The 16,337-nt window shown below is 49.6% G+C and overlaps 7 protein-coding genes across 7 annotated transcripts; 4 read left to right on the top strand and 3 right to left on the bottom strand.

Annotated features, from left to right (window-relative positions):
• Positions 1–1,005: 1,005 nt before the first annotated feature.
• On the top strand, positions 1,006–3,104 carry I303_105696 (uncharacterized protein; the record flags this gene model as incomplete). Its single annotated transcript, XM_018409009.1, has 9 exons — positions 1,006–1,420; positions 1,489–1,575; positions 1,668–1,954; positions 2,021–2,047; positions 2,118–2,422; positions 2,494–2,586; positions 2,640–2,729; positions 2,806–2,908; positions 2,964–3,104. 9 exons carry the CDS (start codon positions 1,006–1,008, stop codon positions 3,102–3,104), a joined length of 1,548 nt encoding a protein of 515 aa, XP_018261281.1.
• A 278-nt stretch (positions 3,105–3,382) lies between these two features.
• Positions 3,383–4,250, bottom strand: I303_105695 (uncharacterized protein; the record flags this gene model as incomplete). Its single annotated transcript, XM_018409008.1, has 2 exons — positions 3,383–4,126; positions 4,188–4,250. 2 exons carry the CDS (start codon positions 4,248–4,250, stop codon positions 3,383–3,385), a joined length of 807 nt encoding a protein of 268 aa, XP_018261280.1.
• A 368-nt stretch (positions 4,251–4,618) lies between these two features.
• I303_105694 (uncharacterized protein) lies at positions 4,619–5,272 on the top strand (the record flags this gene model as incomplete). Its single annotated transcript, XM_065969221.1, has 3 exons — positions 4,619–4,753; positions 4,819–4,834; positions 4,899–5,272. The coding sequence occupies 3 exons, from the start codon at positions 4,619–4,621 to the stop codon at positions 5,270–5,272; spliced, it is 525 nt and encodes a 174-aa protein (XP_065825293.1).
• Positions 5,273–5,364: 92 nt separating this feature from the next.
• Positions 5,365–7,601, top strand: I303_105693 (uncharacterized protein; the record flags this gene model as incomplete). Its single annotated transcript, XM_018409007.1, has 5 exons — positions 5,365–5,817; positions 5,887–6,090; positions 6,150–6,194; positions 6,256–6,357; positions 6,423–7,601. The coding sequence occupies 5 exons, from the start codon at positions 5,365–5,367 to the stop codon at positions 7,599–7,601; spliced, it is 1,983 nt and encodes a 660-aa protein (XP_018261279.1).
• A 159-nt stretch (positions 7,602–7,760) lies between these two features.
• On the bottom strand, positions 7,761–10,606 carry I303_105692 (uncharacterized protein; the record flags this gene model as incomplete). Its single annotated transcript, XM_018409006.1, has 4 exons — positions 7,761–8,192; positions 8,261–8,711; positions 8,769–10,534; positions 10,595–10,606. The coding sequence occupies 4 exons, from the start codon at positions 10,604–10,606 to the stop codon at positions 7,761–7,763; spliced, it is 2,661 nt and encodes an 886-aa protein (XP_018261278.1).
• A 578-nt stretch (positions 10,607–11,184) lies between these two features.
• I303_105691 (uncharacterized protein) lies at positions 11,185–12,691 on the top strand (the record flags this gene model as incomplete). Its single annotated transcript, XM_065969220.1, has 4 exons — positions 11,185–11,482; positions 11,539–11,633; positions 11,698–12,289; positions 12,348–12,691. 4 exons carry the CDS (start codon positions 11,185–11,187, stop codon positions 12,689–12,691), a joined length of 1,329 nt encoding a protein of 442 aa, XP_065825292.1.
• Positions 12,692–13,707: 1,016 nt separating this feature from the next.
• On the bottom strand, positions 13,708–15,939 carry I303_105690 (uncharacterized protein; the record flags this gene model as incomplete). The annotated part of the gene is made up of 10 exons (XM_018409004.1): positions 13,708–14,096; positions 14,164–14,365; positions 14,424–14,472; positions 14,525–14,592; positions 14,658–14,845; positions 14,912–15,057; positions 15,118–15,242; positions 15,299–15,422; positions 15,490–15,632; positions 15,697–15,939. The coding sequence occupies 10 exons, from the start codon at positions 15,937–15,939 to the stop codon at positions 13,708–13,710; spliced, it is 1,677 nt and encodes a 558-aa protein (XP_018261276.1).
• Between the last annotated feature and the right edge of the window lie 398 nt (positions 15,940–16,337).

Genomic DNA, 16,337 nt, shown 5'->3' with positions numbered 1-16,337 from the left:
AGATGCACCATGATCGCTTGTGTGTGAGGTCATATCCATCAAAGGTGAATAACAGTCGAAGCGAAATGAGGGATTATCAGCGAAGTGGTATTCGCCATTGGCCAGAAATGGGTTCAGAGTGCCTGCCAAGAGTCGAAGGTTACCCGGTGTGTCAAATTCGGGGGTGTAGAGGCTTTAGACCTTGTAGCCGATCCGTTTGCAGCTATGGCACGGCTGGTGATGCTGACGAAAGTGCATGTATGGTTCTGAACCGTCTGCCAGAATGGCGTTCCACACACTGGTACCTATGAACCCAAAATGAGGGATGGGTGATTTGCTTCCGAGCCAAGATCCAGTGCGACCGTTTGGGTACTCACCTATCATCTCCTTACTGCCAAATTGTCAGGCCACGGTTGAGCTGAAAGTGATCTGTCGACAGCGGATGAATAGATAAGATGCCAAGATAAGATGCCAAGCATTATCTTTAGGTAATAGTGCTATTCATGACCGCTCAAATCAAAGTACTCATATTCCAGGAAATTTTCGCTCAATCAATCCCAGTCTTCCGATTCTGACTTCTTGGACGATTGATATTGAACTTATCAAGTCCAGTCCAATCCGCAGGTTTCTGTATGAGGTACATAAACGTAGTTAGACAATGGAGTTGAATTTTGTCTTGGCTGCGGATCTCGCCAAGCACAGTCAGCGGCAAATATCCTTAATTCAGAGTCCTTAAGGTGGAAAACATGCAGCGTTCTTCTCGGTTAATTTACGAGGTGGGGGAAATGACATGTGAAACCTGCAATGCTGCTTGTGTGAAAGGTGCAGAAGTTTCCATCAAAGACTTGTACGGAAGGAGGACGAGTGGGAGCCAGAATCATCATCCGTATTGCTTTGTCCTCTCGTGCGAGCGAAAATTTTCAACTCTAGACATATATAGGTGCACTTGATCCTTTGTCTGTCCTTTGAAGTGGTCAACCTCCTCTAAAAGCCGAAAAAAGACTCTTTGCATCACACTGGCCGACGATGAAGTTGACCATTTTGTCAGCTCTGCTGGCGATCGCTTCGACCAATGCTCAATTCGGACCAGCAAGCTCAGCTTCCGCCACTGGATCAAGTTCCACCTCGTCGAGGGCAGTAGCAGCCACCAGCCAGACCGGTACACCCACTTCTTCCAGCGCATCTGGTGTTCCTCCTCCACCAACGGAGTCAGTAGGATGTGTCCTGCATATCGATCACTATCACTGTGAAGGACCCGCTTCGGCAGTGGCAGCTTCTTCGGCTAGTTCTGGTGTACCTCCACCCCCTACCGAATCTGTCGGCTGCGTGCTTCATGTAGATCACTACCACTGTACTGGTCCAGCTGAAGGACATGAGGCTACTCCTACCTCTGACGAGCCGACCATTCCCTCTCCAACGGAGAGCAGCAACTGTTTCTGGCGTAAGTCGTTAATTTGTCCTCAATGTCATCAAGGTGAAAGAATCAGGCTAACTGTTCCCTTGATATAGACGAGACTCACTGGGATTGCTTCGACTCTGCTGAGGAGATGGAGGCTGCTCAGTCCGCTGAAGATACCGGAGAATGCATTATTCATGGTGAGTACACTGATTTCTCGATACAAGTATTCTTCTTCCTTATGTTCAGGTCCCGTCACGATGCTGATGATATTCACGCTCCCTCCATGCAGTCGGTCATACGCACGGTGACTGTTCCGCAGAAGACTTGGCATGTGGTGCCGTGCTTTTGGAAGGCTTCAACATGCCCCTGCACATCGGAGCGTTGTTCATCATCTTGATCACTTCCGGTCTCGGAGCTATGATCCCCTTATTCACCGGATGGGCCCGAAGAAGAAACGCAAGTACCGAAAGTCTGGATACCCTTTCCAACCGAAACAATTTCGAAGATCAGACTGCTTTCGGCAGAAAAGCCGGAACTTGGTCGAACATCTTCTACATTGCTAAGCACTTTGGTACTGTGAGTCTCTTTGTCAGAACTTTAACAATTTTGCCAGGCTGACTCGAGTGTGAATGATCACGATAGGGTGTCATCATTTCCACAGCTTTCATCGTGGGTGCTAGTAACTCTTGTGTAGTACCTGTATGATCTGCTGTTACTGACAAGGCCATTGGAAATGCAGCATTTACTGTTTCACGGCTTTGTCATGTTCCAAAACGAATGTGTCGGCCATCTATCGTACGAATCTACCGCACCGGCGATCTCCATGGCGGCGGCTTTCATAACTTTCTTATTCGATTTCATCGGATCTCGAGCGGCCCACAAGAAATACGAGCACAGTCGACCTATGGGCTCGCCCGGCGCTGAGAAGGCCGAGAGGGGTCACGATCATTCGCACGATGGGCATGACCATGGCTATGACCTGGTACTTGACGGTCGACAGAACTGGGAAGTCGTCCTTCTGGAGCTTGGTATCATCTTCCACTCGTAAGTGTTGTAGTGTGTCTCACATACCGTCCTGTCATGTGTATCTTGCAGAAGCTGACCGAATGACACAGCATCATGATTGGTGTGACGCTCGGTGCGGGCAGCGGGAACGGCTGGACCACTCTTCTCATCGTCATTGTGTTCCATCAATTCTTCGAGGGATTGTGAGTGGCAGACTCTTCGCTGTAATACACACGGTTGCTGATGTTTGGTCCAGAGCGCTTGGTGCACGAATTGCCCTCTTGCGAACGATCTCCAAAGCCAGACAATTCTTGATGGCTTTAGCGTTCACCCTGATTACACCTATGTGAGTTGGCCCCGATTTAGCATCTCGACGCCCGTTGCATGTTGAGCTGATGTTCCACTTGAACTTGATGCCTCAGTGGTATCGCTATTGGTATCGGAGTCAGAAAATCCTTCTCCCAAAACGGGAAAGCTTCCTTGCTCTCGGTCGGTATTCTCAACTCCATCAGTGCTGGTATACTGGTAAGTCTTTCGATTATTTAACACGAAGAAAGCTGCTTACTTGCGTGACCGTCAGCTCTACGCGGCTTTCCGATTGCTCTCATGCGATTTCACCGACGGTCCGCTCCGAGATGCTAAGCCCTTCAAGGTCATTGTAGCTATCTTGGCCATGGTTGCTGGTATGATCGGTATGAGTGTTCTCGGTAAATGGGCGTAATGAATTGAAGCGAACGACATTCCCGCCAACCCATTCACGGCTAAGAGAGAGAGAGCGATCTCGATGTCAAGGGTAACAGTAAGACTCATAAAAAAGCAAGCCGTCTCTCATGGCTCATGACGAGATAGTCCCTTATAATAGGAATAGAAGGATAGCATAGTGCCATAGAGTCAAAGCGACATGCGTATGCATATTGGTGATTACCTACACATAGATACATCCATCAGCGGTCCGACGGTGAACTTGTAGAGGCCGCACAAAGCATTAGTCGGATCGACTCACTTTGCCATAGCCTTCGACTTGGTCCCGAACGTCTCATCCCACAGTTGAATCATCTTTATACCTTGTCCAGCGGAAACGGTATCTAAATTGTCTTCCCAGCCTTTCTTCACATCCTCTATAAACTCTTCCACGCTGAGCGCCCCTGCTCCTGACTTCTTCTTGTTGTCATCAGGATTTGTCCTATCCCTATGTAGGTCTGATTCTACTTGCGGGGGTACAATCTCGACCACTTTGATTTTACTGTTCTGTCTGGCAAGCTGTTGCCTGATATTGGTGGTGAAGGAATGTAAGAAGGATTTCGTACCGTTGTAGACCGGGTTGATAACGCTGAAAGGCACGAAACCTAGGACAGATGATACATTCATGACTACTGCACCGTTCTCAAGCTTGCTGAAGTGATCTTCGATAAGTCTTACAGTCAAGTGGACTGGTCCCCTTATATTAATATCGATCTCCTGATCTGCCGAGTCTAGGTCGAATCCATAACCCTCATACCCTGGGGAGCAGGTCACTTCTAACGGTCTTTGAACCCCCGCATTGTTGATCAAGCAATCTAAATCTGGATGTTCCTTCGCTATCTTCGACACGAAAGCAGGGATACTGGCGATATCCCCAGTATCTAGAACGTAGTATCCGGTCGCGTTGATCTCCTTGGCAGTTTCCGCTAAGCTCTTCTCTGTCCTTCCAGCGATGATCACTTTTTTGCCTCGTTGGAGGAGCTGGATGGCCATCGCTTTACCCTGTGAACGCCTCATTCAGCAAGAGTGCTAACCCACGATGTGTCGCTAGCTTGTCACCTACCAGACCTCCTCCACCCCCCGTCAACAGAGCGCATTGGAATGATAGACTATCGACTGGTGCCATCTTCGCAATTCCTCCAGGTAGCGAACGACCCTTGTGTGATTCGAGACATCTTGCCTTCTATCATCATGTACACCTGCGGTTTTGTAGTTGGGATGGGTCCATGGAATTGGCCCTCACCCATGTCGTCATGGCCAACATTCCCTAAGTTGCCGTTGTCTGATGCGCAGCCAATCTATCGTAGAGACATCTCGCTATAACAATGATCCGAAAGTCCGTACGTCAAACGCGAGTCGCACGTGATCACTCGACCTACTCGAATGCTCGAATGTATGTCTGGCAATCCTATCTCAATCACTGCGTCACTTCACTTCGACTCTTGTCATGAATTCATCGATATTTCGCTGACCCGCCTCCCTCATGGCAACAATATGACCACACGTGCCGATTCAGCGGCTTCACCAGATAACGGGAAGATCCAGCAAAGATCGAGGACTAGGAAAAAATCTGTGCTTTTCCCGTGTTCGATTTGCTCACGGAGTTTCAACAAATTTGAACACAAAGAGGTGAGGCATCTGTATTATATGCACCATAGCCAAAGCTGACATTCAGTACTATTTGTCATCGTCAGCGACATGAGAGGACTCGTGAGTGTTGATACGCAATGCCATATATCAGTAAATCATAGCCTGTGCTGACAACGGCAGCCAGATACTTCAAACAAGCCGTACGCCTGTTCGGAATGCGATAGGAGGTTCAATCGTCACGATTCAATGCTGCGTCACGTTCGGCTTAATCATGACAGTGAATCAGCAAGACTCCTTCCCGGTAGTGCCCCTCAAAATCCTAATATGGGGGAACAGCAATTTGGTGTTGGCACAGATTGCGAGCGCTCCACCATGGTACCAGAGCCAAGCTCGACATCCTCACCCTCACGACAGACGTCTGACACTGGGCAGAACGATGCAGAGGAAGTCCAGATAAATCGGCTGGAATTCACACCTTTACAGAACATGGTGAGCGGGAGAATGAGCTACCTTGCCCATCTTTCGTCTGCTAATACTCGCTTTCCTGCCGACAGGTAAATAATGCGATCGCGAATACAGTATCAACTCCTAGCAATATTCATGCTCGCGACTCAGCAGAGCCAACTCTGCCTTGTACACCCGCAAACGAAATGTTTCACTCCGGTTCTTCTGTTTACCCTCATTTCGCTTTCTCCGATAACATCGCCCAGCCGGCTAACGATTTGGCACCGGATCCATCAGACGCGGATTCCTTTAACATCCTCCCCGTAGATGACATCAATTCCGCTTTCCCCATGGGTATACCATCGGCAGCCGACGAGATCTGGAACCTGCTATCCCAGGATCTTCTACCCGATTCGCATAGTCTTCATGCATCTCCCAATTTTCTCGCTGAGTTAGGAATTAGTGCCGACCCACTATTTCAGCTGCGAGGGGACTCCGCAGCAGAGTATTTGCAGAAAGACAACCAGGCCTCGCCGCACTCTGAACTATTGCTTGATCGACCGGACTTTGAAGGTCCATCGCTTGCTACAGACGGCATCCCTCCTGATACGCAAGGTACTTTTGCTCTTTCCATGACGAACACCATGATCAAGCAGATGGTGAGTTTTCGTAACTCTTTTATGAATTCTAGGATCTTTCGCTGAGGCGTGTCATTTGGTGTGGTGCAGTCAGCTTCACGACCACAGGATGTTGCACCTCTCACGGCGGAGACACTAGCACTCTGTCTAAATATATTTTGGACACGCGTCTGGCCAACGTATCCCATGATACATCCATCGACATTCAGCTTAGGGACGACCTCGGCTCCGTTGCTGCTGAGCATGATTGCCCTCGGCAGTCTTTCTCTTCAAAACAAGGAGATCCGACGCCAGGTGAGATGCTTCGTGCCACTTGCTCTTTTGCCCCCATAGACTGATTCGCTGCTTGGCAGGGGGAATATCTGTGGAAGCTGGTGAATAGAAGTATCCAGAACAACGTGAGTGAAGGAAGTGATGCCGCAAATTTTGCCCCGGACTCATAACCTTTTGCCATTCCAGTGGGAGCAGATGATAGAAAGCCGTGGTCCCTACGATCCGTGCAAAGGGGTTCAACTCATCCAAACGCTGGCTCTTAGCCTCATATATGCAGCCACATCAGCTGTATGTACACATCATCCTCTTCTTCCTGCATTCGGCACCACTCTGGCTCACGGTACTTTGAACAGGATAATTCCATAGTCAACGCTGCTTGCATTTCCATTGCTTCCGGCTTTCGCTGGGCCCGCCTGGCTGGCACGCTCCGACCAGAAAACACGAACAGGTCTCTCATACTGCAACCAGGCGAAGAGCTCGATGAGTTCGGGTTGAACAATCGCTGGCGACAATGGGCCTCCCTGGAAGATCTGAAACGCACGCTCACAACTATTTATCTGCTTGACTGTTGCTTGGCACTCATATCCGACTCGCCTTCATATGCGAAGCACCTTTCAAATCCAGTCGGTAATATCTGGGACGATGAGGCCACCTATCTGGCTAAGAACCCAAATCAATGGCGACTCGCGATCGAAGCGAGTCGAGACAAGGTGCCTATACTCTCGTTGCTGCCAGCGGAGCACATATATCAATATCTCGTCGACCGAGACACTGCCTCTGATCCCGATTTGGCGCGTGTACCGATGATGAACCGTCAGACTATCCTTGCAGGACTGACCGCCCTCGTCCTGGAGGCGGAACAAGCAGGATCGACACATAGCATTTTGGGGTCTGCCCAGCTATCAAGCATCGATAGTGCACTAGTGCGATTCCACTCTATCTTCCTCAATCATACCACTGATCCGAGATCGAAATCGGTCCTCATTGGTCAATGGCACCATACCGCCATTTTACTAGGTTACACAATCAGCAGACGCAAAGGTCTTTCGGGCTCATCATTATGGTCAAATCCTCTGGGACGGCATCTTCTGCTTCATGCAAACGCTATCAGGCATAACTCGGAGAGCATCCACATCGGTAGAGCGAAGGTTGCCCATTTGGTGCAGATTCAGACCCTGTACATGGCTGCCGTTGTATACTTGGATTATGTAGCCGCACACCACTCAATCAAGGGGTATTCCTCGCTAAATGCCTACTCGTTGAATCAGGAGACCGATTGGGAAAACCTAAATTCTGCCCTTGGAACTTGTATTTGTCACGATAACCCTAGTACACTCTCCGTCTCACCTCACCTCGCCGCCGCAATCAATTTTCTAGCCTCAGACGCGATCCCAACCGTTAGTGGACTTCCATTGGGATCTCAAGATATCGATCCGCTGATCATGGTCTTGTCGGGACTGGGTCAAATCTATCCTCTGGCCAGAGATTCTGCGGACAAGTTGCGTATCAGCGCTGGCTCGGCGAGAGAATGAAGCTATGACAGTGCCGAGGATCTATTTGAATGGTGCATACACGTTCGAGTTGTACCCTTCCCATGGCTGCCAGAATCAAAAGACGGCCGTTGTATCTTGTCAAAGCATACTGTATTGAAATTTCAGATCATCCGCGAACAATCGCATATCAAAGCAAAATTACGCAATCTCGTCTACAAGTGGTATGGTGATCGATCTCCAAATAGGCTTAGGAGGCCATCGCGGATCTTTCGTGTGATTCAGCTCGAATCTCCTGTCGCCACTGCCTATCAATGAGGAAAAAGTACCAACTTCCACAACTGCGGTCGTATTAGGGGGCACCGATACATCTAACAACATTTTATCTTCTTCCAGACGCCAGCTGCATCTGATCAAGCCGTATGGACTAAGATGCCGTGATTCAGCGGCAGTCACGGTTCCTCCTGGTCTGGGGGCGATGCGGAAGTGTTTCCACCCTGGCGCTAATGGGGAGAGTCCTCCAATGACCTCATGCATGAAGGACGCCACAGCGCCAAGGGCGTAGTGGTTGAAAGAGGTCATTTCCCCAGGATTGATAGATCCGTCCGGTCTCATACTGTCCCACCTTTCCCACTGACGAAAGGCAAAGGTCTTTAGCTGTGACAAGAGACAGGAGTAACCCCAGGAATGGTCCCACTTACGGTAGTACTGGCTCCCATACTGACGCAGTACAGCCAACTTGGACACTGCTTTTCCTGCAGCATTCTATATGCCAAGTCCAATCGACCATTCTCGGCCAGTACGTGGAGGATTATTGGAGTTCCCGCGAAGCCTGTTCCGACCTTGAAGACGTTGGCTCGCACAAGCTCGACAAGACGAGCGAACGCCACCTTCCGTTGATCCGAAGATAGAAGGTCAAAGTGCAAGGCGAGAGCAAGAGCAGTTTGCGAGTCGGACACTGTTCTACCGGATTTGGCGACATATCTTTCCCTGTATTTCTGGCGTAATTTCTGCGCGTCCTGTTCGAATTCCGCCGCTTTCTCAAACTTGCCTAAAGCTAGACATACCTGACCCATTTTCCGTGTCACATGAACAAGGTAAGCGTCCGCGACTAGATACGGGTCAGTTCGACCGTCTCCCGGGAACTCAGGACTGCGGTCAATTGGTCAGCAATCACCCCTTTCGATCAATGACGATACAGGTACTCACGGGGCATATGGATCCAACCAGTCGCCTAATTGGTGATTCTCTGCACAACTCCTTCCCCACAAGCTATCTTCGTCCCTCGGTATACCCTTTTCTAGCCAGCTGTACATGCTGCGATACTGTTGAGACAGCACTTCCACGTCGCCTGACGATTCGTAGAGGTCTAAGGGAGCAGTCACGGTGACATCACCCCAAATGGCTACAGGATCGGGAGGTCCTTCATAAATCTTGCCAATGACATCTGGAACCACCATCGGTGGTACGTCTCCGTTGTTCGCCTGTTCGCAATCCACATCTTGCAACCAGCCGGAGAGCATGGAAGTAGTGTCATACAGAAAGCTCGCGGTTCTACAAAACACCTGCAAATCACCGGTCCACCCAAGACGTTCGTCGCGCTGAGGACAATCAGTCGGTATGCCCACAAAATTACCTCGCATACTCCAAACTACATTCTCGTGCAACTTGTTGAGAAGAGGGTGGGAGCAATGGAACCAGCCTGTGCGCAGCATATCGGTGTGAATGACGACCGCGGTGAAATTGGAACAGCTGATATCTTCCGACCATCCATCCACTTGAACATATCGAAAGCCGTGGTACGTGAATGTGGGCTCCCAACCGTCGAAACTCTTTTCGTCCGTCCCGCAGATGAGTTTGTCTTGACATTTCGCTACTCGTAATGGCCGGATAGCTATCTCGCCATTTTCCAACACCTCGGCATGTGTCAGAGTGATTGCGTCGCCGGGCTTTTTACCGGCTGGACTAGCGTCGATCCTAACCCAACCGACTAAATTTTGACCGAAATCGATGACCTTCTTCCCAGAGGCAGTTGTGATGAGGTCGCAGCCCTTTACCTCCTGCACACGACGGATGGGAGCCATATCTGTGAGCAATGCAGCTCGAGGAAAAGGCAGTACTTCGACTGGCTGTTTTTCGCGCTTGTCGACGTCTGCTTCCCGAGCGTCATATACCTCTCCGTCGTATATACCGCTCTCGACTGTGGACCCTAAACCCCAGGTCCAGGTATTATCCGTCTTGAGTATGATCCTATTGTTTCCGATTATCTGGGCCATCAGTCCGATACGATCTCCGTAAATTTCCGTTTTTCCACCTAAGAATCCTAAACGACCGGAATACCAGCCTTCTCCAACACACCCAGTGATGGTGTTCTCGCCTCTCCGCAGTAGAGGTTGCACATCGCACACTTGGAAGTACAGGCGATGGTCGTAACTAGTCCATCCAGGTTTTAAGACTTGATCACCCGCCGGCTTCCCGTTAATATGGATATCATATGTACCATAAGAAGTGGCATATAGCCGAACAGGGCCTTCGGGTATCTCGTCAAGGTCGAATTTGCGTTGGAAATACGTGGGTCGCCTTGGAACTCCAGGATTGACCTTTTGACCGGGACCTGAAATCATATCGGCAACCCAATCGCTCCTGTTTAGTAAAGATGCCTCTACAATTCCTGTATGCCAATCGGTGTCCATACCATCTGCTCCATAAGCTTTTATACGTACTTCTACAATCTCCCGAGACTTCAGGGGCGCTGTGAAAGGCCAAGAAACGAGGTTCGATTTGGAAGATCTGACATGGTATGATTCTGAGCCAGTGGACCGCTGTAAAACGATGTCGTAGGATATCTGGGTCCAGTTCTGCGCGAGGCCTTGGAAGCTCCAAGAAATTCGTGGAGTGGGCGTATGAACGATCGAGCTATTCCAGCTGTGCTCGAAAGTGATTGTGTCGATACCGATGCTATCCTTCTGGACATTCTAGAGGCAAAGTAGCGAGTCAGCCTTTAGATAATGATTCGAGGCTTTGTTCCCGCTTACCTCCAAGACCATTTTCCACTTAAGTCGCGATACTGTCGAATTGACTCTGTCCGAAGAGACTCACGAACGAGACGGAGACTGTTTTCAACTGCTGTTGGAAATCTAGGAAACCCCACTGTGAGATGATGCAGGGCAGACTGAGGTCATGTAAAATCCCTTGCCATCCAGCCTTCTCCACGCGATGTGGGTTCGGACCATTACATATGCTCCTATGCCCCACAGAACCGACCCTGTGGATAAAGTCTGTGTCAGCCTTACGCTGTCAATGAAGACAAAGTATTGCAGCTGGGTCAAGCAAGTCCACAAGAGGGGAAATCACCCTTCACGAGTGGATATTCCCCACATCGCGTACATTTTGTCTTTTTGTCCTAAACGAGGAATTCCCCACATACAACACGGCGATCCCGAATGTACATTTTTCTCCACAACCTCACCCGTCAATTACCCCGAACCACTACATTCCCGACAGCCGGAGATTGTGACTGGCAACATTTTCTGGTAGCGAGATGACGATAAGTACAACCAGATACTGCGCTCAACACTTTGGCTTTACATTGGCTTGACACCGTTCACAATTTCCCAAGGTCAAGATGCCTGCTCGCAACCCAATACTCGCCGGTTTCAATCCAGACCCATCGATATGTCGGGCTGGCTCTGACTACTTCCTGGCGGTGTCCTCGATGGAATTCTTTCCAGGAATACCGATATATCATTCAAAGAATTTAGTTGACTGGCAGCTCATCGGTCACGCACTGTCACGCCCAAGTCAGATTGTCATCCGTGGCACTAAACCCGGCTTCGGAGTGTTTGCCCCGACTCTACGCTATCATAACGGTCGATTCTACATCGCAACAGCGATATGTACCGGATGGGACGATGAGAGCTCGAGCAAGTATTTATCTCGTCTTCGAAGACGGCGGCGCACAGCTGACACTGTTCCTCAGCGCCCAGAGGATTCTATGTCTCCACCGATGATATCTGGAACGAGACCAGCTGGAGTGACCCGATCTACTTTGATATTCTTGGGATAGATCAAGACGTCTGTACCTCTCGTTAACATTAGTGACGTTATGATGGCAAACTGAAGTGGATCTAATGCTTAGCTCTTCTTTGACGATGATGGCAGAACGTACCTATCGGTTGCAAAACGCAAGAACGAGGGACAACCTGAACCGACGTGGGAAGCAGTTTGGGGCGTAGAGGTAGATCTCACTACCGGAAGGTCTTTGGGCCAACCAACGCTTCTTCGACGCTCCACGCAGGCGGAAGGTATAGCCGAAGGGTCGCACATATTCAAGCGACATGACTGGTATTATCTATGTGTTGCCGAAGGGGGTACGGAAGAGTATCATCAGGAGTGGATATTCAGAAGTCGATCCCCCTTGGGTCCTTACGAAGAACCAGACACAGCCATGAATCCCATCTTGCACAACCCGCCTCATCTGTCGATACGCCATACGGGTCATGTCGACTTCCTTGAAGGTCAAGATGGACGATGGTGGGCTGTCTTTTTGGGTGTTCGACCTTCGTCCAGTGGCAGTGCTCACCTGGGTCGGGAAACCTTCCTGGCGCCGGTCACTTGGACAGCGGATGACTGGCCGGTCATCAACAACGGTCTGCCCATAGGAAACGTAATCTGCGCAGATTTGCCCTCTAACTCTTCCTTGTCGACATGGTCCGATGGCTTCACGGAAGGTGAATCTTTTTATCTTAGTGTAGTGGTTGTCATTGATGCGAATACTGTTGTTCACAGATCCTTTGACGAAGGGCTGGTACCTCTCTCAAACTCCTTTTCGCAAAGAGTATGAGATCAGAGGTGATCACTTGGCGCTGTACGGTAACGGACACTCAATTCACGATTCGGGAAGCCCCGCTTTGCTCCTGAAGAAGCAGACCTTCTTTTCCGGCTCATTCAGCGCAACACTCGCCTTTTCCCCGGCGGATATTTACGAAGAAGCTGGAATTACCGTCTTTCATAGCAGATACGGCTTTATAGCATTATTCATCACCAAGTCACCTAATTCGGCGGAAACCGAGATAGTCATGCGATGGACAGAAGAGAAGACACATAGACTGAAGGTGAGATGTCAGCTCTGAGTGCTTGACTGCAATATTTGTCGCTAACCCTTGAACAAATACAGGAAACTCGCGAGCCTTGGATCAATGAGGGCTCTGTAGATTTGGAAATCCAGGCAACTCCACTTGATTATGTCTGCCGCTACAAGCGGGCGGGCTTCGAGAGCTGGACCTCGATGAGACCGTTGTCGAATGCAGTGTTGGAGTCTGCTGACCGATTCGGGACAGCTTTTACGGGTACGCATTTCGGCATATTTGCCCAGAAGACCAATGACACGTCATGTAGAAGTCCAGCTCGGTTCTACAGAGCCTCGATGACCTCCTTAGATATCGATAGATAAGAAATCCATTATATGTACGACGCAATACGATTATCAACCTCGGTGTCATTGTATGTTCACCGCTGCAGTTGACGTTATCTCTCGGGTATGGATGCTGCTTAGCCCTGTACTGCTGATGCTGCATGTTAAGACTTGGTAATACGAAGAACCCCTGGCACTGTTTAAGCCTGACTTCATGGGAATGTCACGGGAGAGCTACACTTGCAGAGAGAGCAAAAGAGATTGACATTGATGCAATGGCGGTTCTCATCAGCACCATAGGTGAGTTGTCGTGACATATTGTTCTCAAGCAGCTGGCACGCTCTACGTGTGTGACCAAAAGTTACAGTACTCAATGCACTAAATTCCAAAGATTCCCTTATACACTGTTGACAATACAGATCGAGATGTCATAGAATGGCGTCTGTTGAAAAGGGTCAATCTTCACACTTTCTCTTACAGCATGCGTCAGCGGTGGTGCCAGTGCCTTCCGTCTAACAAGTGGGGACTGATCAAAGCAATGACATCTCACTACAAGACGACTTCGACGCAATAATAAACTACGATCAATGATATCCTCTACAATCCTCCGAGTGAAGGGCATCAAGACCCTTCGATAAATACATCGCACATCTTTCATATCTCCAATGACGGATCAAAGAGATCATTCCCACCCTCCTCCCCCCCGCTCCCTCCCAAACAGTCTTCATTATTCCCTCACGCAGAAGCGGCTTCGACTTGAGCTCCAGTCGCTTTGGAGGTTCCAACACGCTGAGCTTCGGTTACGTATTTACGGAATCGCCAGGGTTTGATCTTCGCCTCGAACATCTCATCTAGCTCCGCAGCGGATCTACCAGTGGTTTCCGGAATGACGAACCATAGACCGATGACAAGGGGGGCTGAGATTCCCGCGAAGAAGAAGCATGTCTTGAGACCCCAATTCAAGCTTGCAGTGGAGATCATGTAAGGCGTTCCATAACCAAGCCCAATACCGAATGCAACAGAGACGGAGGCAGCGAAACCTGCTGTCTGAGCTCGAAGTCGACTACTGGAGACTTCGCCTACCAACGGCCAGCCGGCACCGTTCGCCAGGTTGAAACAAATCGCTATAATAGAATTAGCTTCATGATCATTGCCAATGGGTCATTAAACAGGATAAGGATGATAACTTACTCCATAAGCAGGCCAAAAAGATGAGGACTCCGTTAATAGCTTTGTTTTGATTCTTGACTAGACTGAGACAGCCGATCAAAAGTAGACTGAACCACATGAGAGAGATTCCGTACGTGATTAGGCGTCGTCGTCCAACGACATCGAGGCCAAAGATGAGGAAGATGGTGCACACGATTCCCAAAGCGGAGGTGATGCACGTATTCTGCAACGAAATTCAGCATTCTACGAAACGAAATGTCATCCATTGAGAACTGACTCACGGCGAAAGCATCAGTTGAACCCGCAATTTCGAAGAAATAAACCACGTAGCTGCGGATCAAATTTCAGCCACTTGATAAGAAGTATATGATGTTAGACTCACGTGCTGAGAAAACTCTGTCCGACGAACGCAGCAGCCGTGAGTTCATAGCACGATAGGAAGGTTCTCCACTGCCCGAGGGGAGTCAGTGTCAACATGGAGTCGCTCAGTCAGATATGTCATATTGCTGACTTACCCCGTTGACTCCCTTAAAGATCGAGAGCCATGGAACCTCTTTGACTGACAGAGCGTATGCTCTTTCGTGTTCGACAGTCCGTCTCACGATGGCGTATTCCAGCTCTGCGTTGTATCCTGGCACGTTGCTGTTGATCCGTGCCATTGATTTCACACCTTTTTCGTGATGACCCTGTCGAGCGTGCCACCCTGCAATATCAGACATATACGTCTCAGTTCGTGAGTCCATGCGAAGCCAGATGAGCGCAAACTTACAGTGTGATTCAGGAAGAAAGGCGTAGATTATGCCCATGACCGCTACTTGTGACCATTCGCTGTATATGACTCGCAGCCAATCTTCCGCATCCTGCTTGTGCAGTAAGGTGATGACGACAGTACCGATGAAAAGTCCAGTGGTCCACCTAAAATCGTTGAGTCAGGCCATTATCGCCGGAAGGTGTGGGAGCAAGGTATTCACTAACCAAAAGTTGTACATGGAAAGCATAGCCCCCCGAACTTTAGATGTGGGAGACATTTCCGTGAGGTAGACCTGCATTGTCACTTGCATGGCTCCCACACCAAGACCGACAAACATCTTAGCCAGCAGCTGTATGCCGGTCAGCATCAACGAGCCTAGTTTACGCGGAAGGCGAGCTTGCTCACCCAGACCTTCCAGTTGCGAGCACCGGTTTCACAAGCACACCCTGCAGCAATGACGAGCCAGTACCCAATCATGCACCATTTACGACCAAATCGGTTCGAGATGATGGGAAAGAAGTTCATGCCGCTGTAACAATAGCGAGCCATCAGTCATCATCCTCGAAAGTACCACCACCTCCACGTTCATGACTCACCACCACTGCATTACTGAGCCTACAGCGTTCCAAGCTGATAAGACGCCAGGGGCTAAGATCGCTGCGCCAGTGGTAGGATCATTGGCGGTCGAAAATTGCTTCACAAAGCCATCGAAGGCAATGATATTACCAACCATGGCGATCTGTGATCGATGGACCGATCGATCCGGTTAGCAGAGAATGGCGGGTGATATACGATCAACCCACCTGATAACCATCAGTGAAGGCGCTGAAGGCTGCCAAAAAGCAGACAAGACTGCCTTTCCAGAAAAGTCTTGCTGTCTGCTTGTAAGTGAGATCGTCCCAGGCTGATCGCACGGCTTCGACCTCTTGAGATAGAAAGTCTCGGTGATCGACCTCGGCTTTGTGTTCATCGCTCAACGATGCTTGTCGCTCGATCGGTGCGAACGATAGCTCAGTGGTGGTTGGTGCGGGGTGGCCGACTGACATTTCGCTGTGATTCAGTTTGATGCAGAGTCGTGATGAGGACAGAGACTCCGATTCATACTGCCTTTGTCCGCTTTTCCTCTCTCTCTCTATATATATATATATCTCGAATTATTAGTTGGATCGTCAAAATGCGAGAAGAAGCATATTTCCCCACTTCTCCGGCGATTTTCGCAAGCCAAACAAGGAAGGCTGAGCGAGGAACCCAGCCAGCTGCCCCTCGGGGCTCAACGGACCGTCATCTTACCGCCATGTGGCTGTTCTCCACACGGCTCTCTGGGTGTGGAGAAACCCGTCGGATTGCGATGTGGAGAAATTATGCATTATGCGTTTGCTGATACCTTGTTTCTAAAAAGACTGATCTACTTGTTGACATACAACAATTCATCATGAAGAAGGGT

The sequence above is a fragment of the Kwoniella dejecticola genome, chromosome 7 (assembly GCF_000512565.2).
Source record: "Kwoniella dejecticola CBS 10117 chromosome 7, complete sequence".
NCBI lineage: Eukaryota > Fungi > Basidiomycota > Tremellomycetes > Tremellales > Cryptococcaceae > Kwoniella > Kwoniella dejecticola.
This window is presented reverse-complemented; position numbering and strand designations above follow the sequence as displayed.